At 29.7% G+C, this 18,775-nt stretch overlaps 2 protein-coding genes across 2 annotated transcripts in view; one reads left to right on the top strand and one right to left on the bottom strand.

Annotated features, from left to right (window-relative positions):
- Positions 1 to 4,636, top strand: part of LOC123291450 (aquaporin AQPAn.G) — a 116,661-nt gene extending 112,025 nt beyond the window's left edge. The window contains exon 7 of the mRNA XM_044871747.1: positions 4,504 to 4,636. Within this exon, the coding sequence (XP_044727682.1) occupies positions 4,504 to 4,551 (48 nt within the window). The 3' untranslated portion in view covers positions 4,552 to 4,636. The remainder of the gene's footprint in view (positions 1 to 4,503) is intronic.
- Positions 4,637 to 8,199: 3,563 nt separating this feature from the next.
- Positions 8,200 to 15,436, bottom strand: LOC123292452 (retinol dehydrogenase 12-like). Its single transcript, XM_044873118.1, has 4 exons — positions 15,085 to 15,436; positions 10,425 to 10,754; positions 9,377 to 9,666; positions 8,200 to 8,461 (listed from the first exon to the last, which is right to left on the bottom strand). Exons 1-4 carry the CDS (start codon positions 15,236 to 15,238, stop codon positions 8,267 to 8,269), a joined length of 969 nt encoding a protein of 322 aa, XP_044729053.1. The 5' UTR covers positions 15,239 to 15,436; the 3' UTR covers positions 8,200 to 8,266.
- Between the last annotated feature and the right edge of the window lie 3,339 nt (positions 15,437 to 18,775).

Below are 18,775 nucleotides of genomic sequence, written 5' to 3'. Positions count from 1 at the left end.
TACCTAGGTACGATTAACAAATTTTCATTTTAAGGTGAACGATAAATTTTTGAATCATATCAATTATTTAATAAGGGCAATTATCCACGAATAGATATTAAATTAGATGGAATCGACTTAAAGGAAATTTCAAAATTTTAATGGGCAACAATTTTTGCAGATAAAGCAAAGTGAAATAAACTCATTAATTTCGGAAAAACTTCCATTCCATATAGAAATATTAATAAGGAATTGAATTAGATAAGGATTAAATAAATGGGTTTTCATTTGCAATACTTTGTCGTTTTTTTTTGTACAAATTGATTTCCAAAATAATGGAATATTTTCTTTTTATAAAATTTTAATTATATGTATATATATAAGAAGTGAAATGGGTTCTTTAGAAAACCATTTCAAAATTTTACTGATTTTATGTCTCGAACTGATTCTCGAAAATGGAATTCCCAATCCGTATTTTAATTTTATCCTAAATCAGTAATTTTGTTTGTAAAAAGAAAATAATTCACAAAAGTTTGTTGCTGTTGTTTTTGCATGAAAAAATGTATATTTGCTTTGATTTATCCACTTATGTTTCTATTTGTTCTATTTTTTTTTTTAAATTTAAATAAAATATTATTTGTAAAATTTGTAAATATATTATTATGTTTTTATTTTTCGAGCAATAAAAAATAAAATTTTCTTTTTGCTGTTTGGGCTACATTATTGGTTTTGTAATGATAAAAGTATCTTCCGATATAGGATCACGACGAAAGCCGTGTAATTTTATTACAAGGTTACAACCCGTGACGTTGGTATAAAATTAAGGTAAGGGTTTCTATTCAAATTTCATTTGATTTGCAAAAGTTTTTTTAAATTTAATTTGGACATTTTTTTTTTAATTTTAAATCGTTACTGTTTTAGATTTTCTTTCATATACAGTTTCAAATTGATTGTTAACCACTAAATTTTCCAAAACATGAATAAAGTATCACATAAAAGGCCTAAGGATGATAAAAAAAGGAATGGATATAGCCACAAGAGCACAAAATTTTATCGTACACTTTAATTTAACCGTTCTCCACTATATTATATGTTTCAAAATATCAAGAGATTAAAAAACATCTGCATGTATAATGCTATTGTAAATTTTTTAAACTTGCAAACATATCAAAACCAAAAATTTACAGGGGCGTAATCCTTCGGCAATCTAACAACAACGAACAAGAGAAATATTAAGTAGTATTTCGCATTAAAAGCTTGAAACGTCTCCCTGTCTATTATAAATCTGCCTACGACATGTTTTTTAAGTTGAAACTTCTTTAGCCGCATTCTAATAGGATGTTCTAGTAGGGGGTAAAAATTCTATTTTGGTGACGTCATCGTCACCAATCACTCACGTGCTATGCACGTGAGTTATCACATTGAAAACACCAGTTCACGACCGATTACTGAAGTTAAGAATCACTACTTAGATGAGAAATCGCTTGAGAACATTGTGTGCTCTGGCCTTTATATTACTTATAATAGTTTTTTATACCCACTGTAAATCTTATGTATAAAAATTAAGCTTTCGTATGTTTATGACCGCATCTTAGAAAGTAGTCGATGTATTGATTTGAAATGTTTTCAGGTCGTTATCCAATAGGTACTGTTAATACATACTTTGCTTACCGAATATATATCAAATGTGTTTCTAGACAATTTTATTTACTCCTCTATTAATAAATATCAGACAAAGCCACAGAAAAATTTTTCTTCTTTTTTCCTTGATATAATGATATACCATTCCTGAATTGCGCACTTAGGCCTTTTGTAAAGTAAAACTGAAGTCAAAAGACTAAATATTGTAGAAAAATTCATGCAAATCAAATTTAGAAAAGGTATTAGCAAGAAAACTGTAATAAAATTGCACAGACAAAATTTTCACAATTATTCCAACCATTTTCAAAACCTTGCTGTTTTTAACAATAAACATGCTTTGCAATAATTGAATTTTGCTTTTGAATTTGTATTTGTTTGTTCTTGCTTTATATTTCTGACCTTTAATATAAAGAAATATTTTTCGACTGGCATTCGCATTCAATTTTTTACTTGAGCAAAAGACTACTTATAAATTTTGGAAAAATTTCGTGATTTTGAAAAATATTTCGATGAATGGGGAATTCATTTAAACAAATTACACATGCTTAAAAGGTATGTTATAAATATTTAACACGCTGCACAAAAAAATTGTCTGCAAATCGGGGATATTAGTTTAATCGTATCCAATTTCTTCCAATTAATACTAGTAATTCAATAAAATATTTATACAGTGTGCAATTAAGTTGGCACCGTAAAGAAAACTTTTTTATTATTTGTTTTATTCCTAATAAGAAGTTCTGCATGCCCTTCAATGAAAAAACAAAAAATTTCAATGAATGCAAAAAATTGATAGCTGATATTGCGGTCTAGACCATATACAGAACTTTTTATCAAAAATAACTTTTTTCAAAAAATAAAAATAATGAAAAAGTTATGGTGCCGACTTAATTGGACAAACTGTCTACAAAAATATAAACAGCTTGTATCATAAGTCACGATGACTCTCTAGGATTTTGAAAATTTGTCAATAATTATTAGGAAAAACAATTTTGCTACAATTTATCATTTGAAAGTTTCATCTTTATCTAATATTTATAGAGAAATTAACATTCAAAGTTATAAAATACAAAATTTGGCAATTTATTTCAAATTATGTGAGGTAGAAATTTGAACGTAAACAATATAATTAAATTTCGATTTTACCTCAATTTCGTATATCAATTTTTATATTATACCGATTGTAAGCTGTCTCCTTGGCCGTATAAAATACATGAAGAAGAGTTTTTATGAACGTTCCTATGTATAAAACAAAGAGATTACTGTGTGTTATGGTGTGTGTGATTGGTATATACAACTTCAAATGATGAGTCTGATCGGCTGTGTGCATGTAGACGCATATACATTCCCTCTTTGTTTTATGCATAAGAACGTCCATAAGAACTCTTATAACTTCATACAATATAAATAGCTAACGATATGGTTTACACACAGTGGCAATATTTATACGTATACGTATACGACTGTGCTGACCGTCACCAAATTATCAACAAGTAGCATAAGAGTAATTACGATTAGAAAATTCATACTGATGAGATGGTAGTCGAAATAAGTAATTATATATTTAATACAAAAATTAGGGTTCCCCCTCTTTCATTATCTTAGATAATATTTATAGTAAAAAATATAAATGAAGTCGAGAAAAATTGTTCTCTTTATGAAATGAAGCAAAATTTATTTTTCCAACTTTCCTTACTATCAAAATTTCAATCTATATAATTTACGACTTTTGATAATAGTGCAACGAATTAGAAAAGTTCTAGAAACTTTTGACCAATTTTTATTTTATTTGAAAAATTCATTTTCCAGCAATTTGTCGGGATTTGTAATACAATTTCATCTACAGCAATCATAGACCTTGTGTATAAATATATTTCATATAATCATGAAACCATAAAAATGGATTTTGCGCAAAAATTTTACTCTTGACAAAGTATGCATGAACAAAACGCACGCTGATCACGATGCTGGGAAAAAGTTCTGCAGAGTGTGAAACACCCTCTAAAATCTCCCTAAACTCTGCAAGATCTCTTGGCTTTGCAATTTTTTCATACCAGAAGAACTCAGTTGATAAAACATGTAAGCCAATTTATATGAATAGATACGATTTTTTCGATTTTTGGAAAACCGGTATCTAGTGTTTTTATTTAACTATTGTTTTAATAATTTATTTCATATTAATAGCAAATTGATGATACACGAACTACTAGAGATATACAGCAGATAAATTCTGATACTTACAATGGGAAAAATTGGTACGATCAAATTATAAAAGTGAGTTGGTTATATTCACGAAATTTTGGTTAAATATTCTATTCATTGCTATAAATGCCAAACGATTAATGAGATGGCAATAAGTGTTTTTGAGTGGAAAGATTTAGGAAAGGTTGATTTCTTCGAAAAATTAAATATGTTGTACCAGTTTTCGTAAGCCAAATGAGTCCTTGACCAGAAATATAGATTTTAACTTTGGATAGAACTTATAAGAAAAACTACATATTAAGGTTTAGTAACTGCAAAAACTTAAGTATATTCAAGAAATTATACTTTTAATTCCGTTATTTAAAATGTGAATTTGGATTTAATTAATTTCTGGGTTATTTGGAAAATTTAAGGAATAAGGAATTCAAAAATACATACTAATCATGTACTTTAGAAATCTGAAGAGTCAATATTACGAATGAAGAGGTGGTGGGTTGATATATGGGGGTGCTTGCTTGCATAAGGGAACTACAAAATGGAAATTTTGGAATGGTATTATCTAACATAGAATAAATTACCTTATTATATGTTCATAATTCAAAACAACAAATTGCATGACATTAGATGTTCATTTATTTAGTGTCTAAATTTAACTAACCATACATTTTTAACTAACATTTACAGGTACGTGTCGAGCCAACAGTTGCCACGTCATTTAACGAACGTTACTAAAACTACATACTCATCATAATCATTTGATTCAATAGTGATTAAAATGGTGATTTTAATTTAAATATGGAGTCTTTTTTATTTCTAGAATATCGTTCATTTTATTTCTTTCATTCCAATAAATTGGCCGAGAAAAATAATAATAACAAATCAAATACATCAAAAGTATTTTTCATATTCAATTTTTAAAATCTAATTTATTTATTCATTCAAATTTAATTTGTTAAGTTTGTTTTTTAAGCTATTCAAAATTAAAATCACTATTTTAAATTACTAATCTACATTTATAAATTATTTATAACAATTTTTTATCAAAATAAAAAAGTATTTTGAATTTTTGAATAAAAAAAATATAAATCTTACTTCCAAGATATTTTAATTTATAAAATCAAAGAATTTTTTCACACGATAAACATTTTTTTAATATCTGTTTTCCGTCTTCATTCTTTGATTAATATTATAAGTGATAATTTAATCAAGCAAATATTATTTTTATTTAAACAAGCCTAAACTAATTTTTATGACGGCTGCGAAATTTTGAAGTATTCTTAAAGAAATCTAAATTAATTGAAATTATTTAAATAAGTATTTGCTTAGTTAAAAATCAATAAATAATTAAAACTAAGGGTTGTGACAAAAATAATACTAAAATCCATAATTTTTATAAAAGACAGTTTAAAAATATTCCAAAAAAATTTAAACCAAGCCATGCACTTTTTTTACTTTAAATTTCGATTTATCTTTTGACTTGATTGTACGAAAATGTACAAAGTAAAATTCTTAAGGAAGTTGCCTTGCTAGGGACATAAAAGCAGAGAATTCTAAATTTTAGTACACTTATTGAGAATAATGTAATAAAATTACCATAAAAGTAGAAATCAATTTCCCGTCTCTAGCTCGATCTAAACAGAATTAAAGTCCTGATTAATTAACACGGAGAGCATAGGAGAGGCTGTGTTTTTAACACATTTTTTATTTCTATAAAAAACTAATTGTTCATACATGAACTTAATCTGAATTAAAAAAGAAATACAGAAATTAATTTTGTGCCCTTATTGAGATATAATAACGCAAAATTAAACAATTTTATTATTAAACAGAAATAACTATATTCGAGTATTGTGGTTGTTAGAGAAATAACTATAGTACAAGTTTGTGAACAACTTAGAGTGTTGTATGTGTAGATAAATTTGTTGTGTTACAGTATAGGTAAAAATTATTCCTTATTTCATGACAAGTTTATGTATTCTTACCGTGAATATAGTCCAAAACTATTTAAGCAATATTGTAGCAAGAAGCAAGACAACATCCTTAATCATAAATTAAATCCCACTTTTCGCTGGTTACAAAATTTCAAATTTAAAAATTTTAAGGTTTGCTTTTGTTTTACCAAAATAAATCATCGTTTCATTAATTTCACAAGAACCATTAAAAATATTGTATGGGATTTCTTGAATATCTCATTGTTTACCTTCCAATATAAGTGTTTGAGCAGTAAATAAGAAATTTTATAAAATTTAATAAAAAAAAATTCAGCCTAAATCAAACTGTGATACCACCAAAAACATATGAAATAAAATAATAAATTAATAAATGTAAAAGGAATGTGGATTTAGTCTGAATTAAAAACACTCAATTTTTATAATATTGTATAAAAATAAGTTTTTTTTTAACTTTTAAGCATAATATGGAGTTGATTTATTAAATATATGATAATTTTGTTTAAATTATAATTACATCGATTGTATTTTTTTAAAATTATCCTTAAATTTCCCTGCCAATTAAGTTACCAACTAACATAAAGGGACTAGCAATGGAATTCCAGTATCGCGGTAGAGACGATTGATCAATCTTATACCAATGATGTTTTTCTCAAGCTTTTATTTAACTTGCAATATACAAGGTGGGTCAATTTAATCTATAATGGCTAATACCTCGTTTTTTAGTCAACCAATCAAAAAATTAACTTAGACAAAAATTGTGAGTTTGATGGAGGATATCATGTTCTGACATATAATTGGACCTAGTTCTCCGGGTTGGTTTAACAGCCAATTTAGATTCTATAAGGTAAGAGATATAATAATACTTTAAATTAGGAAGTTGATCCTCATAAAAAATATGTCATTAATGTATTTAATAAAAAAAAATACGCTTAAAGTTTTTCGATAATTGTAGGTAAAAGTTATGGACACATGCAAATGTTCTCTATTGCCCCTGGCCAAAAGCATTTTGTCCAAAGCATTTTTTCGCAGTTAGAGTGTTTTCTTTCGATTAAAGGCAATAATGAAATATTTTCGGACGAAGTCGCACTTCGCCCGAAGGATGACAATTTCCAAAAAAACTCTTCGATTTTGAGTGATAATTTCCGCGTTATCTGGGTCAACGAAGTTAAACTTTGGCGGAAACGTATTACCGTACTGGAGGACAAAAATTTAATCGAAACACTTGATATTTTCAATGTAGAAGCGTTTCTTGTTGTCTACCAAATGCTTTGCGTTCTGGCAGTTTTACCTGTGACGAACATCGACGAATAAACGCCTTTTGAACTTTGTGTCGTCTCATACTCAAAACATACCTTACATCTACAAGGTCTGAAGATCGACTAAACAGTTTGGCCTCGCTCAATATACAACGCGGTGTAGAGATCGATGCGATCAGAGTTTTGGGACCTAATATGATGAACACAAGTTTGAAATGACCCCCCCCCTTTGGATGATTCACGCACGGGCCTGCAGTATAGTTTTAACTACTTAGAGGATTTCTTCTGAAACATGTCAACCAAGTGCAATTAAAATTTTTCTATTTTTAAAACAAAATATTGTGCAGTAGACTTAAAATGGCACCCTTTTTAACCCCCGAACTAAAAAAAGGGGTGTTATAAGTTTGACCTCTATGTGTGTGTGTCTGTCTGTGGCATTGTAGCGCTTAAACGAATGAATCGATTTTAATATTTTTGGTTTCATTTGAAAGGTAATTTACAGAGAGTGTTCCTAGCTATGATTCAAGTGCGAGCTTAGAGTAATACTATGGAAATGAATGGTCAAATAAACCTGGCTCAATTCATTTAGATAAGTGAAATGGTAAATAACTAGGTAATTCAAACAATAATTCAAAAGAACAAAGTCAACTCAAATAGTTTAAATTCAATTGAAATATTTAAAAAAATTTATCCCAAAAACTGATAGCTCTCTAAATATCCTTTTCATGTCATTTGATCTCCTTGACCACCACTTTGGTATTGATTTAAGGAGTGTTAATACGCACAGATAAAGTTTAAAGTGTTTATCTGTGCGTATGTGTGTTTATCAGTGGCATCGTAGCCCCTAAACAGTCGAACTGACTTGATTGAGAACATTTTATAGCTAATTTTCCAAAAATTGGTTTACAAGGAATAAATCGCATTTGTTGGGGGTTTTTTAAATTTTGTAATTTTCACTTGTAAGCATAACATAAACATTCATACATAAAGAAAGAACCACAAAAGTGGTGTATTATTGACTTGTATTAGGCAACTTACAATACATATCTGCTCTGTTTATTATTTATATTACAGTAAAACCATCTCATTTGTTCACACCATTGTTCTAGTCTAATAACACTTCGGTTAATTTCTTCTTTTTTTTTAATTTCAGTGAGAAAACTCAAACGGAACCGAATAAAAACTACATAACGTATTTATTATTTATAAATAATAACAATCCTTAAATATCAACAATATTTAATAATGTATTTCATTTGGTTGTAATTTTACCAATTTTACACTTTCATTCCAAACTTTCGCACTCAGTTCTTTATTTTTTGCTGAACTTGATGTCCACTTTGGTTTACAATCTGAATAATATTTGCCAGTAACTCCATCAACTTTTTCACACACTGCACAATGAATTGTAGTTTGAGCTCCTTGTTTAGAATTCTAAAATGAAATATAATTGAATCTCATTTATAATGAATTGGAATTCTATATCCTATTAATTATCGGAACTCTAATCCTAGCGTCTTCTATATCGACTGTTAGAATTCGTTAAGGCTTCCAAAAACAGGTGAAACAAGTTGTGAAACAAAAGTCTATGAATATCAGATTACCGACCTTTTTTGTAAAATTTTTTAAAATGCAAGGTCATCTGGCTGATTCTATGACCAGTGTCCCGACTTTTTTGAGGGCTTAATTCTAGTCCACATATCAAGGCTATATTTTCGATTTTCAGGAATTTAACAAAATTGATTCAATTAGCCGCAGGGCTGGATTTACACAAAGCGCCGCCGTTAGACAATGACAAAAAATGCCGCCCTTGGGCAATAGCAAAAAATTCCACCCTTGGGAAATGGCGGCATTTTAAATTTCTTCAACTGATACAAGAAAGTTTTGTTTTGTTCTAGTTTTGATACAAGAAAATACATATACAATTTGAACTGAAGAGAAAAAATTCACGCAAAATCTTTTTATCGATGCTATATGCTTAAGAATTCGTCATTATTTCAAATAGCGTATGAATGAGGCTTTAAAAATTATACGTTTGGTTGATAATATGTTTGTGCAATTCATGTCTAAGATCAAATTCACATGTACGCAAAAATATTTTGACCTTTTGATCAATTTGCCACCTAGAGCCATGGCCCATATGGCCCAATATGTAAATCCAGGCCTGATCAGCCGCAATAAGTGGAGTGAAAACAAATTAGTGTAGATATTCTCATATGTCTTCGTGTTAATTAATAGACCGATTAAAATCATTCAATCGAACTTATGTATTGCGCAGTATCTCTAATCATCAAAGATCTAATGAATCTATAATTAATATGTTACTTAAGTATTTGAATAATAACAAACCTTGAAAAATAACACGTTTTGGGTTTTGATAATAGGCCACATATACCAGCGGACATTTTTATATAATTCTGTTCGTACAGCTCCTGGATGTAAGCTATTTGATATAACATTTGTTCCAGATAATTTCTCTGCTAATTCGTTACTCATTAAAATGTTACATAATTTTGAATTATTATAGTTAATAAGATCATTGTTTTCTTTATTCAGATCATTTGGATCTAATCGAGCAAACACATGCATGAATGAAGCCACGGTCACAATTCGACTAGGTGCTGATTCCTTTAATAAATCTAAAACAAAACATTTGTAATTAATATTTGCTTATATTTTTAGATTATTAGGAATTAATTATACAGCGAATAAGCCAGTGAAAAGTGTCGATGGTGAAAAGTTCAGAAACAGCACCGATTTTTAATGAATTTTTTTTATAGAACCCCAAGGAACATTCAGCCAACTTAACCTGGCCATAGGAGGGCATAAATTTTTTTTGAAATGCTTATTTTGGCTTAAAATTGTCATCTAGCGGAAATTTTTTTGTCGCTGATTACGAATCCGGTGTCAGATAACACGGATTCTGTTATGTATTTCGAAAATTGTGCCATTTTAGGGCAAGAATTTTACTTTTTTGGCACAAAAACGGCACAATAAAACACACACATAATATTTTTTTGGCACAGAAAAATATTAAATATTGACGTTGAAAATAGTAAATTTTACATTTTACAGAGACTATGTTGAAATACGTGATAGAATCCGTGCAATCTGACATCAGATTCGTATTCGCCGATCTAAAATATCTCCTAAATGACAATTTTAAGACAAAATAAGCATTTCAAAAAAATTTTCCTCTATGACTAGGTTAAGTTAGCTGAATGTTCATTGAGGTCATATAAACATGATATAAAAAGTTTCATTAAAATCGGTGATGTTTCCCAACTTTTCCACTTTTTTCCGCTCAACAGCGACACTTTTTTCTGGCTTATTACCAAAAGGTAACATTGCACGATTTCGGATAAGACAATCCCGAAAACGGAAATTGATTACATACCTAAAAGTAAATTTGTTAATAAAAATGGTCCAAAATGATTCACTTGTATACCAACATGTAAACCATCCTCAGTTTTTCTATTTCCCAATCCACCAGCACCAGCGTTATTTATTAAAATATCCAATCGATTTTCATTTTCATGGATTAATTTGGAAAAGTTTCGCACTGATTCTAATGATTCAAAATCTAATGGATAAATAACAATATTATCATTTCCTGTTTGTGCAATGATTTCGTCTTTGGTTTTTTCCGCTGATTTTAAATTTCGACATCCAAGTACAATTCTAGCACCTCTGCCTGCCAAATCAATTGCTGTTTCCTTTCCAATTCCTTAAAAAACATAAATTAAATGTTTTATAATTTTAAAAACAAGGTAGGATATATTTTTCCCGCACAAAATTGTTCTTTTGAGACATGATATTTTGAAAGTATATGAACGCGGATGTAAAGCAACTGGGTATAGAACAACTCCCGTTGAAAAAACTGAACGCGGATTGAAAGTATATGAACGCGGATGTGAAGCAACTGGGTATAGAACAACTCCCGTTGAAAAACTTTGCTGCACAAAACACTACATACTTAATAGCCTTAAGGTATTCAAGATGAAGGTATAAAGTTTTAGCAGGTCTTCAATCAAGGATAAATTGCATTTTAATTGACTTGTGTTATTTAAGTGTTATTGAGTCTTTTTCAATTTTCTAAACATGTTTATTATATACGGTTTATTATAATAAAATAAAACTGAATATTTTCACGAAATTATTATCACAGAACATCTATTCACTAACTCAGTAGGTTTTCCGCAACCTCCTGAAGAAGAATTTTAAATTTCAACATAAACCACAAATTTCGAATCTGTGGCTGGAAAAATATTCCAACAAAATCACGGAGTACGCGTGTGTTACATTATCTAAATGCTTTCTGTGTGAATATTCATGCATTATTTATAAAATCCGGTGTCACTTGACTTTGGGCAAATTTTTTCTCTCGATTTCTGACTTTTGGGCCTCATTTTTAATCCCCGACTAGCAAAGAGAAGTATTATATAAGTTTAACGTATCTGTGTATCTATGTGTCCGCCTGTCTGTATCATAGTAGCTCCCATCGGATGAACCGATTTTGATTTTAGTTTGATTCAAAGGTAATTTGATTGAGAGTATTCTTAGCTATGCTTCAAGTACGAATTTAAGGTTCCGTACCCGATAAAAACTAGAAAAATGGTTATCTTCAAACAGGTGATGATTATTTTTAGGTTAATCAGTTTAGGAGCTACGTTGCCACATATTTTAATTGTTCAGATCTGATCTTGTGTCGGGGGTTTCTTTAAAGCTTTAATTTATGTTATTATGACTAAAGGATGTCTAGAAAAATATTTAATACCGGCGTTTAAGGGATGAAAACAATATAAATACAGCGGAAAACCCGTATACTTGGTTGCATATAAACCTTTGTCACTTCAATTACAACCTTTGTAGCCTCATTTCGGAAATTTCCCACGGGCCGTCGGGTCATCTTTGCATATGCTATTGTATGTCATATTTATATTGTAGCATGACTTACACTGAAAAATTATATTTGTTTGAAAATAAAATAGCTCGTTTTTGTTTATGATTAAGTCTAGTAAAAAATCTTTCATGTGAGTTTTATAATTGACCATATTACGTATTATGCAAAATAGCCTTGAATATTAAAAACATATTGCTGAAGTCCATTGAAAACGATGATCACTACTTCATCGGTGTAAGTATTTTCGAAGTTTAAACTAAATGTCTAGATTGTTGCAGCTCCATAATATCTTTTAGATACATCTTACGCACAAAATACATCTCTATGCGATAAGATTCAAATAAAAATTTAATTTATTAAGGCTTGTAAAATTGGAAATATTTTTGGACATTTAACATTCAACATCGGATATTTCACAGTTTTCATTTAAAGAAATTATGTCATAGATTCACTCATAGATTATTAATTCGCATTTGTCTATGAATACTTAAGTATACTGCTGCTTGGTATTTCCGCTGTACGGGAAAATTATCTAAAATATTTACCTCGCTAATAACTTGGCGCACTTTGGTTAGTATAATAAAATATACAAAACGTATTAAACGTTTGTTTAATAATAAAAATAAAATTATCGATTTTAGATTAAAGATGTAAGATAAAAATTCATTGTTGTAAAATAAAATAAAAAAAAACTTAGTCCACGTTATAGCGTGAGTCATGAGCATCGCACTGAGCATCCCCTCGCATTCATCAAGGTTAAACTAATGTCAAAGGAAGTACGTTGAAAATTGCATAACAAACATACTACACAATCCCTGGATGTTGTCCAATTTTCGATTACATTTTCTCATGTATGCCCTGGAATTTTGCAATCAAAATTTGACCCACTTTCCTGTTTCCGATTGAGCTGAAATTTAGCTTGCTTCTATAAATTGGATGACAATGCATATTTATGGCAAGCATGACCTAATTTTTCCCATCGCTTCCACTATATTTCATAAGCATATATATTTAGTTATAAATTATAAAATAATTTTTACGGAACAATTTTTATTTAATTAAATAGTAACAAATACTTTTTCCCATGAATCATTTATACTTGACTATTTTCAAAAGCTTGAAGCGCTCTACGAATATTTTTAACTGAGCGCTTCCACCTTTCACAAATAGTAAAATATGAATAAATCATAGGAAAAATTATTTTCTACTTTTTAGTTAAATAAAAGCTTGTTTCATAAAAAATATTTTAAATATAAAGTTTTCTATAGCCTATATTCGTTCAAGCGGACAATAAATTTGCATAAATAAGTGCAAAAGTGCAAAAAGACTTTTTTTGCTAGGTATTTTTTGGGAAAGTCACCGAAGTTTAATAAAACATTTCGAAAAATGAAACAATGTATATTTTACCAATTTTACCTCAATTTGTTAAAATTTAAGAGTTCTCAAATGCAAGACATGATTCTTATACTTCAATGAGCGCTCACGTAAATTCGAACCAAAATGTTAATGATAAATTTTTCGAATTCGTGCGCTAATACATTCCAATCTACATATGAAGTAACTGGGGATAGAACGATGTACTTATTTAGAGGTAAAAATCAATTACTATGACCATGAAAAATTCAAATAACTTGTAATTCCACTTTTTGCAAAATCATCGTAATATCTTCGATGATTTTATGTTTTATATGAATTTTTCAGTCCATTTTAAAAATTCGGCAATCCATAGAATTGTTAGTTTTACGATTTCTTTATTCGTGAAATAAATTATTAAATAGTAAAATTCATAGAAACTACTAAAAAATTCTTAATCGCAGAAAAGAACTTTTTTTACCGAGAGTCATTTTCGAAAATAGTGCGTTTGTTTTCATCTTCTCTAGCTAAGTAAAAAATGATAAAGTTCATAATTATTAATCAACATTGATCCATGTTTAGACACCAAAATCCATCTTTTAAACCATAGAAATGAAAACAAAACAATGTTGCATTTTATCATAACACTTTTAGTTTTAAGCGTTTTATAATAAACTCAATAAAATTAGTGGATTTAAACAAATAAGTATGTTGTTTTTTATGTTAGTCTTGTTATAAATTATTTTTTATGCTCTGTTTTATAAGAAATATATCAAGCTATGCTAAGTTTTGTCCCAAATTGTAACGCTTAAAAATATTGATGTTACGAATAAAAATAGGATATACAGGTGTTCATAAAATCACCTAATTAGGCCGTTTTTCGAAATCACCAGTTCCGGTTGTTTATCTGTTCGATTAAATTCGATTACTCAAAATCAAAAAGAGTTATCAAGCTGGAGTTTTTATAGCGTGCTCAGGACCAAAAATTGAGGTTTAGTTTGTAAATGAGCAACAAAGGTCAATTGGATCTTGAGTCTGTAAGATCAATCTTGTTTAAACCGTCAGAGATAGAATAAAAGTTTTAAATACAAAAAATGTTTCTTGTAAAAAAATAAACAACTTTTGTTTGAAACACCATTGTTTACCTGCGAGGGCGTAAATTATGTTAGAACATCATATAGTATGTATTATATGAGAATATCAGTTATGTATGTGTGACACCGCAATCGTGTTAAAAATGCACGGCTGTGACTCTAAGAGTGACTATCTTTCTTTACTTACATGGCGTAAAAAAACAAACGATTGCATAATGGACACTACCTATGCATGGTATTTCAATAATTAAGTCAGTCAATTGTTTCTTTTTTCTTGTTTTATAAACAGGTTTAATTTACTTTCCGTTATTTGAATGAAGACGACTGACTGAACTAGTAGTTAAACTTTAAGTAGGTTATCATTCAATCTTTATCGACATATAACCGCATCTCCGGAATAAATTTAACCTCTCAATGTTAATACCCTAAATCAGTAGTGCAAAAACTGCAGGTCGTGACTTCTTTTATCACCGGAACGTTTTGCAAGTGAATGAAATATTTATTAAACAATAAAAAACATGTAAAGATACAGTACATTACAGTATCTGTTAGTTTACACTAAAATAACGAAATAATGAGCGACCACGAGAAAATTTTGGTCACAATGTGATCGACATGGAAATATTTTGCGCATTAATTCCCTAGACCAGAAACTTTTGTAACCGTAAGTATAAATTCATCTTCAATAGCATTAAAAAAACTTTTACCTGAATTCGCTCCAGTAATAAGAACCGTTTTCCCATTTAATTGTCGTGTGCTTGTACATCGTCCCATTGTAGCAATAACATATATTTTTATAAACAATATTAACAAAACAATAATTAAAAGAATAATTAAAACAGTTTCCACCCAAGTATCCATTTTTTATTGTGTGAGAATGGTAATAAAATTTATTCACATGGCATTTAAGTAGATTTAAATGTTTTTGTATGTATTATATATCTGTGGAACCGCTGAGTTTCACCATATATCCATTCTTCAACGTGTTGTGGTACCTACGATGTATTCTCTAACAATGAATAAAAGTTTACCTTTGTTACCTCACTTACTAGAGTTAGGTTTGTACATACCACACATGTACTATGATTATGACATTAATAACAGAGAAGGTGGAGGAAAATGAAGGTTAAGAGCTGTATACACGATGTAAATTATGTGTTTAATTTATCAAACTAGTATACAGTTTCTGTTTAGATGTAATAAATAATAATAGTAAGAATAATGCCTAAAATAGTAAAAATCCCAAAATTAGGCAAATGCTTCCTCCAACAGACGCACGCCCACTGACTAACTGCAAAATTATTAAGTTCATCACCTCAGCGTTTCCCTGGACGACGATTACTTTGGCATAGGTCATATGGTGTCCAGCATGTTGTACGTCTTGGTTTCGTCTCCTATTAGGGCTATATGTCCCGTCCATCTCCATTTGAGGATCCTTACGCTCACTACAACATCTTTAGTCTGAATTTAGATGTAATAAGATACTAAAATCACACTACTCAAAATCAAACTACTCATTGGACTAAACATGCGACCGTTTTTCAATCAGAAATCTTGGCCATGCTGAGAGGTGCCCATATCTGTAACTCGAAAGGTTGCAGTGGGGCACTTATCAGCATTTCTCAGATAACCAGGTCACACTTTGGACCCTCGAGGCGTCAAGATTCCAATCGAGGAATGTCTATGAATTCTTACAACCACCTGGCATTAAATAACACAATCAAACTGATCTGGATACCGGACCATTCGTTAAAAGGAATGAAGTGGCATACTCGTTGGCACGAGAGAGTTTATCTCAACCCTCAAAATGTCATTCTCATAGCAAGAAACTCCGTAACTTACCGAATCAATGAGCGGCTATGAATAACCCATCTTGATTACTGAGGTTTTGCACAGAACATGGACTAGTCAAGCTGTGCATTATTATTATTATTATTATTATTATTCTTTATTGATTTGCCAACGGCCTGATAATCTACAATATGATAATACGAAAAACAAAATACAAAATATACGTACAACAACATAAAAAAAAGAGAACTAAAAATTGCAGATACATTGACAAGAAAAAAAAACAACTAATATAAACTAATCCCAACCAAAGAAAATAAAACTATATCCTGTGAAATATTTACGATTTTATTTAAGTTTTTCCGTCTCTTTTTCAAAATAAAATTTAAATAGTTACATAATATCTCTACATCTTCTTTTATATCTATTCCCAGAATGTCTATGGCCTTTTCATAACTTCTTCCAAAAACTTTATTCCTTCCATGTCCTTCCGTCCCTTGACAGTCTTGTATGAGGTGCCTCACATTCTCAATTTCCCATCTACACAAACAACATATTTTTGCACCATTCCCATTTTCCCCCTTGTTCCCTATCCAAATCTGTCCATCCTAAAACTTGCAAAAATTCTCCGTTCACTTCTGCCTGTAAAATTTATATAATACGCGCCCCTTTCATAACGATGTAGTGTCACAATTTAATGTAACTTCCCGATAATAGTTATTGCCAATTGATTCCCCACTCGTTAGTTTTTTTCTTAATCCAACCCTCCCAGCCCATCCGCAGAAAGATTTTCTGTATTGCCTTCTCCGATAAATGAACTCCAAAATAGTAGCTCATAGAGTGCTGAAGAACAAATGCTGTGCACAACCACAACAGCTAGGCCATTCAACTGAAACTCACTAGAACGTAATTGAGAAGGGTGGTGAATTTCCATGGCCAGTAAGAAGGACTGAGAATCTGCTAGAATTCTACTTTTCTACCAAGTATTGTATTCTTCATATCATTGTGCTGCCCGAATGTTGCTATTAAATTAAACAATACACTATATCACTTGCTCCCCACCTTTAGAAAAATTTTATTTATTTCAACTTGGAAGTAGTGGATCCCCTCTTCTTTAATTAATAAAAAGATATTAATTTTTTAATATTATAAATTTGAATTATGTATTTGATTTTTAATAAAGATTAACATAGAAAAACCAAAAAATACTTACCTTAATCGTTAATCGTTAATCATAATATTAATAATTAAAAATTTTTGTTAAAAAAACCCGACTGCGTTAAATAAAAATAAAAAATAAAAAAAACAAGTTCAGTTTTTTTTTTCAATTTTTATTTCATGCAGTCGGGTTCATTTCAATGATACCCGACTTTTTTATTTTATTTTTATCTATGTTTGGTCCTTTGTGACGCTCTAGAAACCAAACGAACGGATCTTACTTCAAATTTATTTGTCTATTAAATACTTTTTCTATATTTTCACTATAACGACTGGCTGTCGCCATATTGAATTTTCAATACTGCCACGTGACACTCGCAAGGTTTAGGTAAATCAATTGACGTAGGAATCATTAAAATCGGCTCGCAATCGAGACGCGCTTGGTCTCTAGAGGACCGCAAAGGAACACACATACGTACATGCATACATACATACATACATTCATACAGACATAAGTAGACTGATGAACACAAAACCACTCCTTTGCGTCTCGAAATCGGGTAAAAAAATATAAAACTAAAAAAAAAGTTTTTTATTTAATAAGTAACTGAATACTTTGGATAATATGGTGGTACTCTATCATCTAAAGTAATTTAAAACTTTTAATAAAAATTAACACGAAACATGACATCAGTTTCAATAAAAACTAAGAAATGAGTGAGTTCTATTCACTCTGTACAAAGTGGTAATATAGTACTCGCAACCCATACCGATAAAAATGTGAAAAATGCTTTTTTTACCATTTATTTATAAGGTAGTATAGCAGTGTTATGTGTCATAATTAACTATAATATTATACTTTGTACCTATATCATCATCAATACATAGTATAAAACAAAGACGATTCAATCCGTCTTTCTGTTCCTAATCTCCATGTATGCTTATATCTTTAAAACTACACAAAGGATTAAAGTGGGAATGTTACCCAGAAAGGTGGGTAGTTCACAGCTAGTATAAAATATATATCAAGGTATACTAATTCTAGTCCAAAATTTGTAACGATTAAAAATATTGATGCTATAAACAAAATTATGGTATAGGTGTACAGAGAATTACTTAATTAGTCCCTTTCCGTTTGCCCACCCGTCATCACGATAACTTTTCTAATTTATAAATGTAATGCAAGCACTGACATTCAACACTTTTTTTATGCAGGGTTTTTCAACTTAGTTAATTGTTTATTTCAAGCGGTTTTTTTTAAAATATTAACGTAATGTAATCTATAAAGGTGGACGCAACATTATCAAAAATGTATTTGTTTGTTCATTCAACATTTGCTACCCAATCAAATTTCAATTTTTAATGATTAATTAATTACATGAAAACATTGAAAACCCTTCGTCAGATTTATTCAAAAAATTTATACGTTTATATTTTACTTTATACGCA

Source organism: Chrysoperla carnea, chromosome 2 (assembly GCF_905475395.1).
Source record: "Chrysoperla carnea chromosome 2, inChrCarn1.1, whole genome shotgun sequence".
Taxonomy (NCBI): domain Eukaryota; kingdom Metazoa; phylum Arthropoda; class Insecta; order Neuroptera; family Chrysopidae; genus Chrysoperla; species Chrysoperla carnea.
Note: the sequence above shows the minus strand (reverse complement) of the source record. Positions and strands in the feature narration are given on the sequence as shown.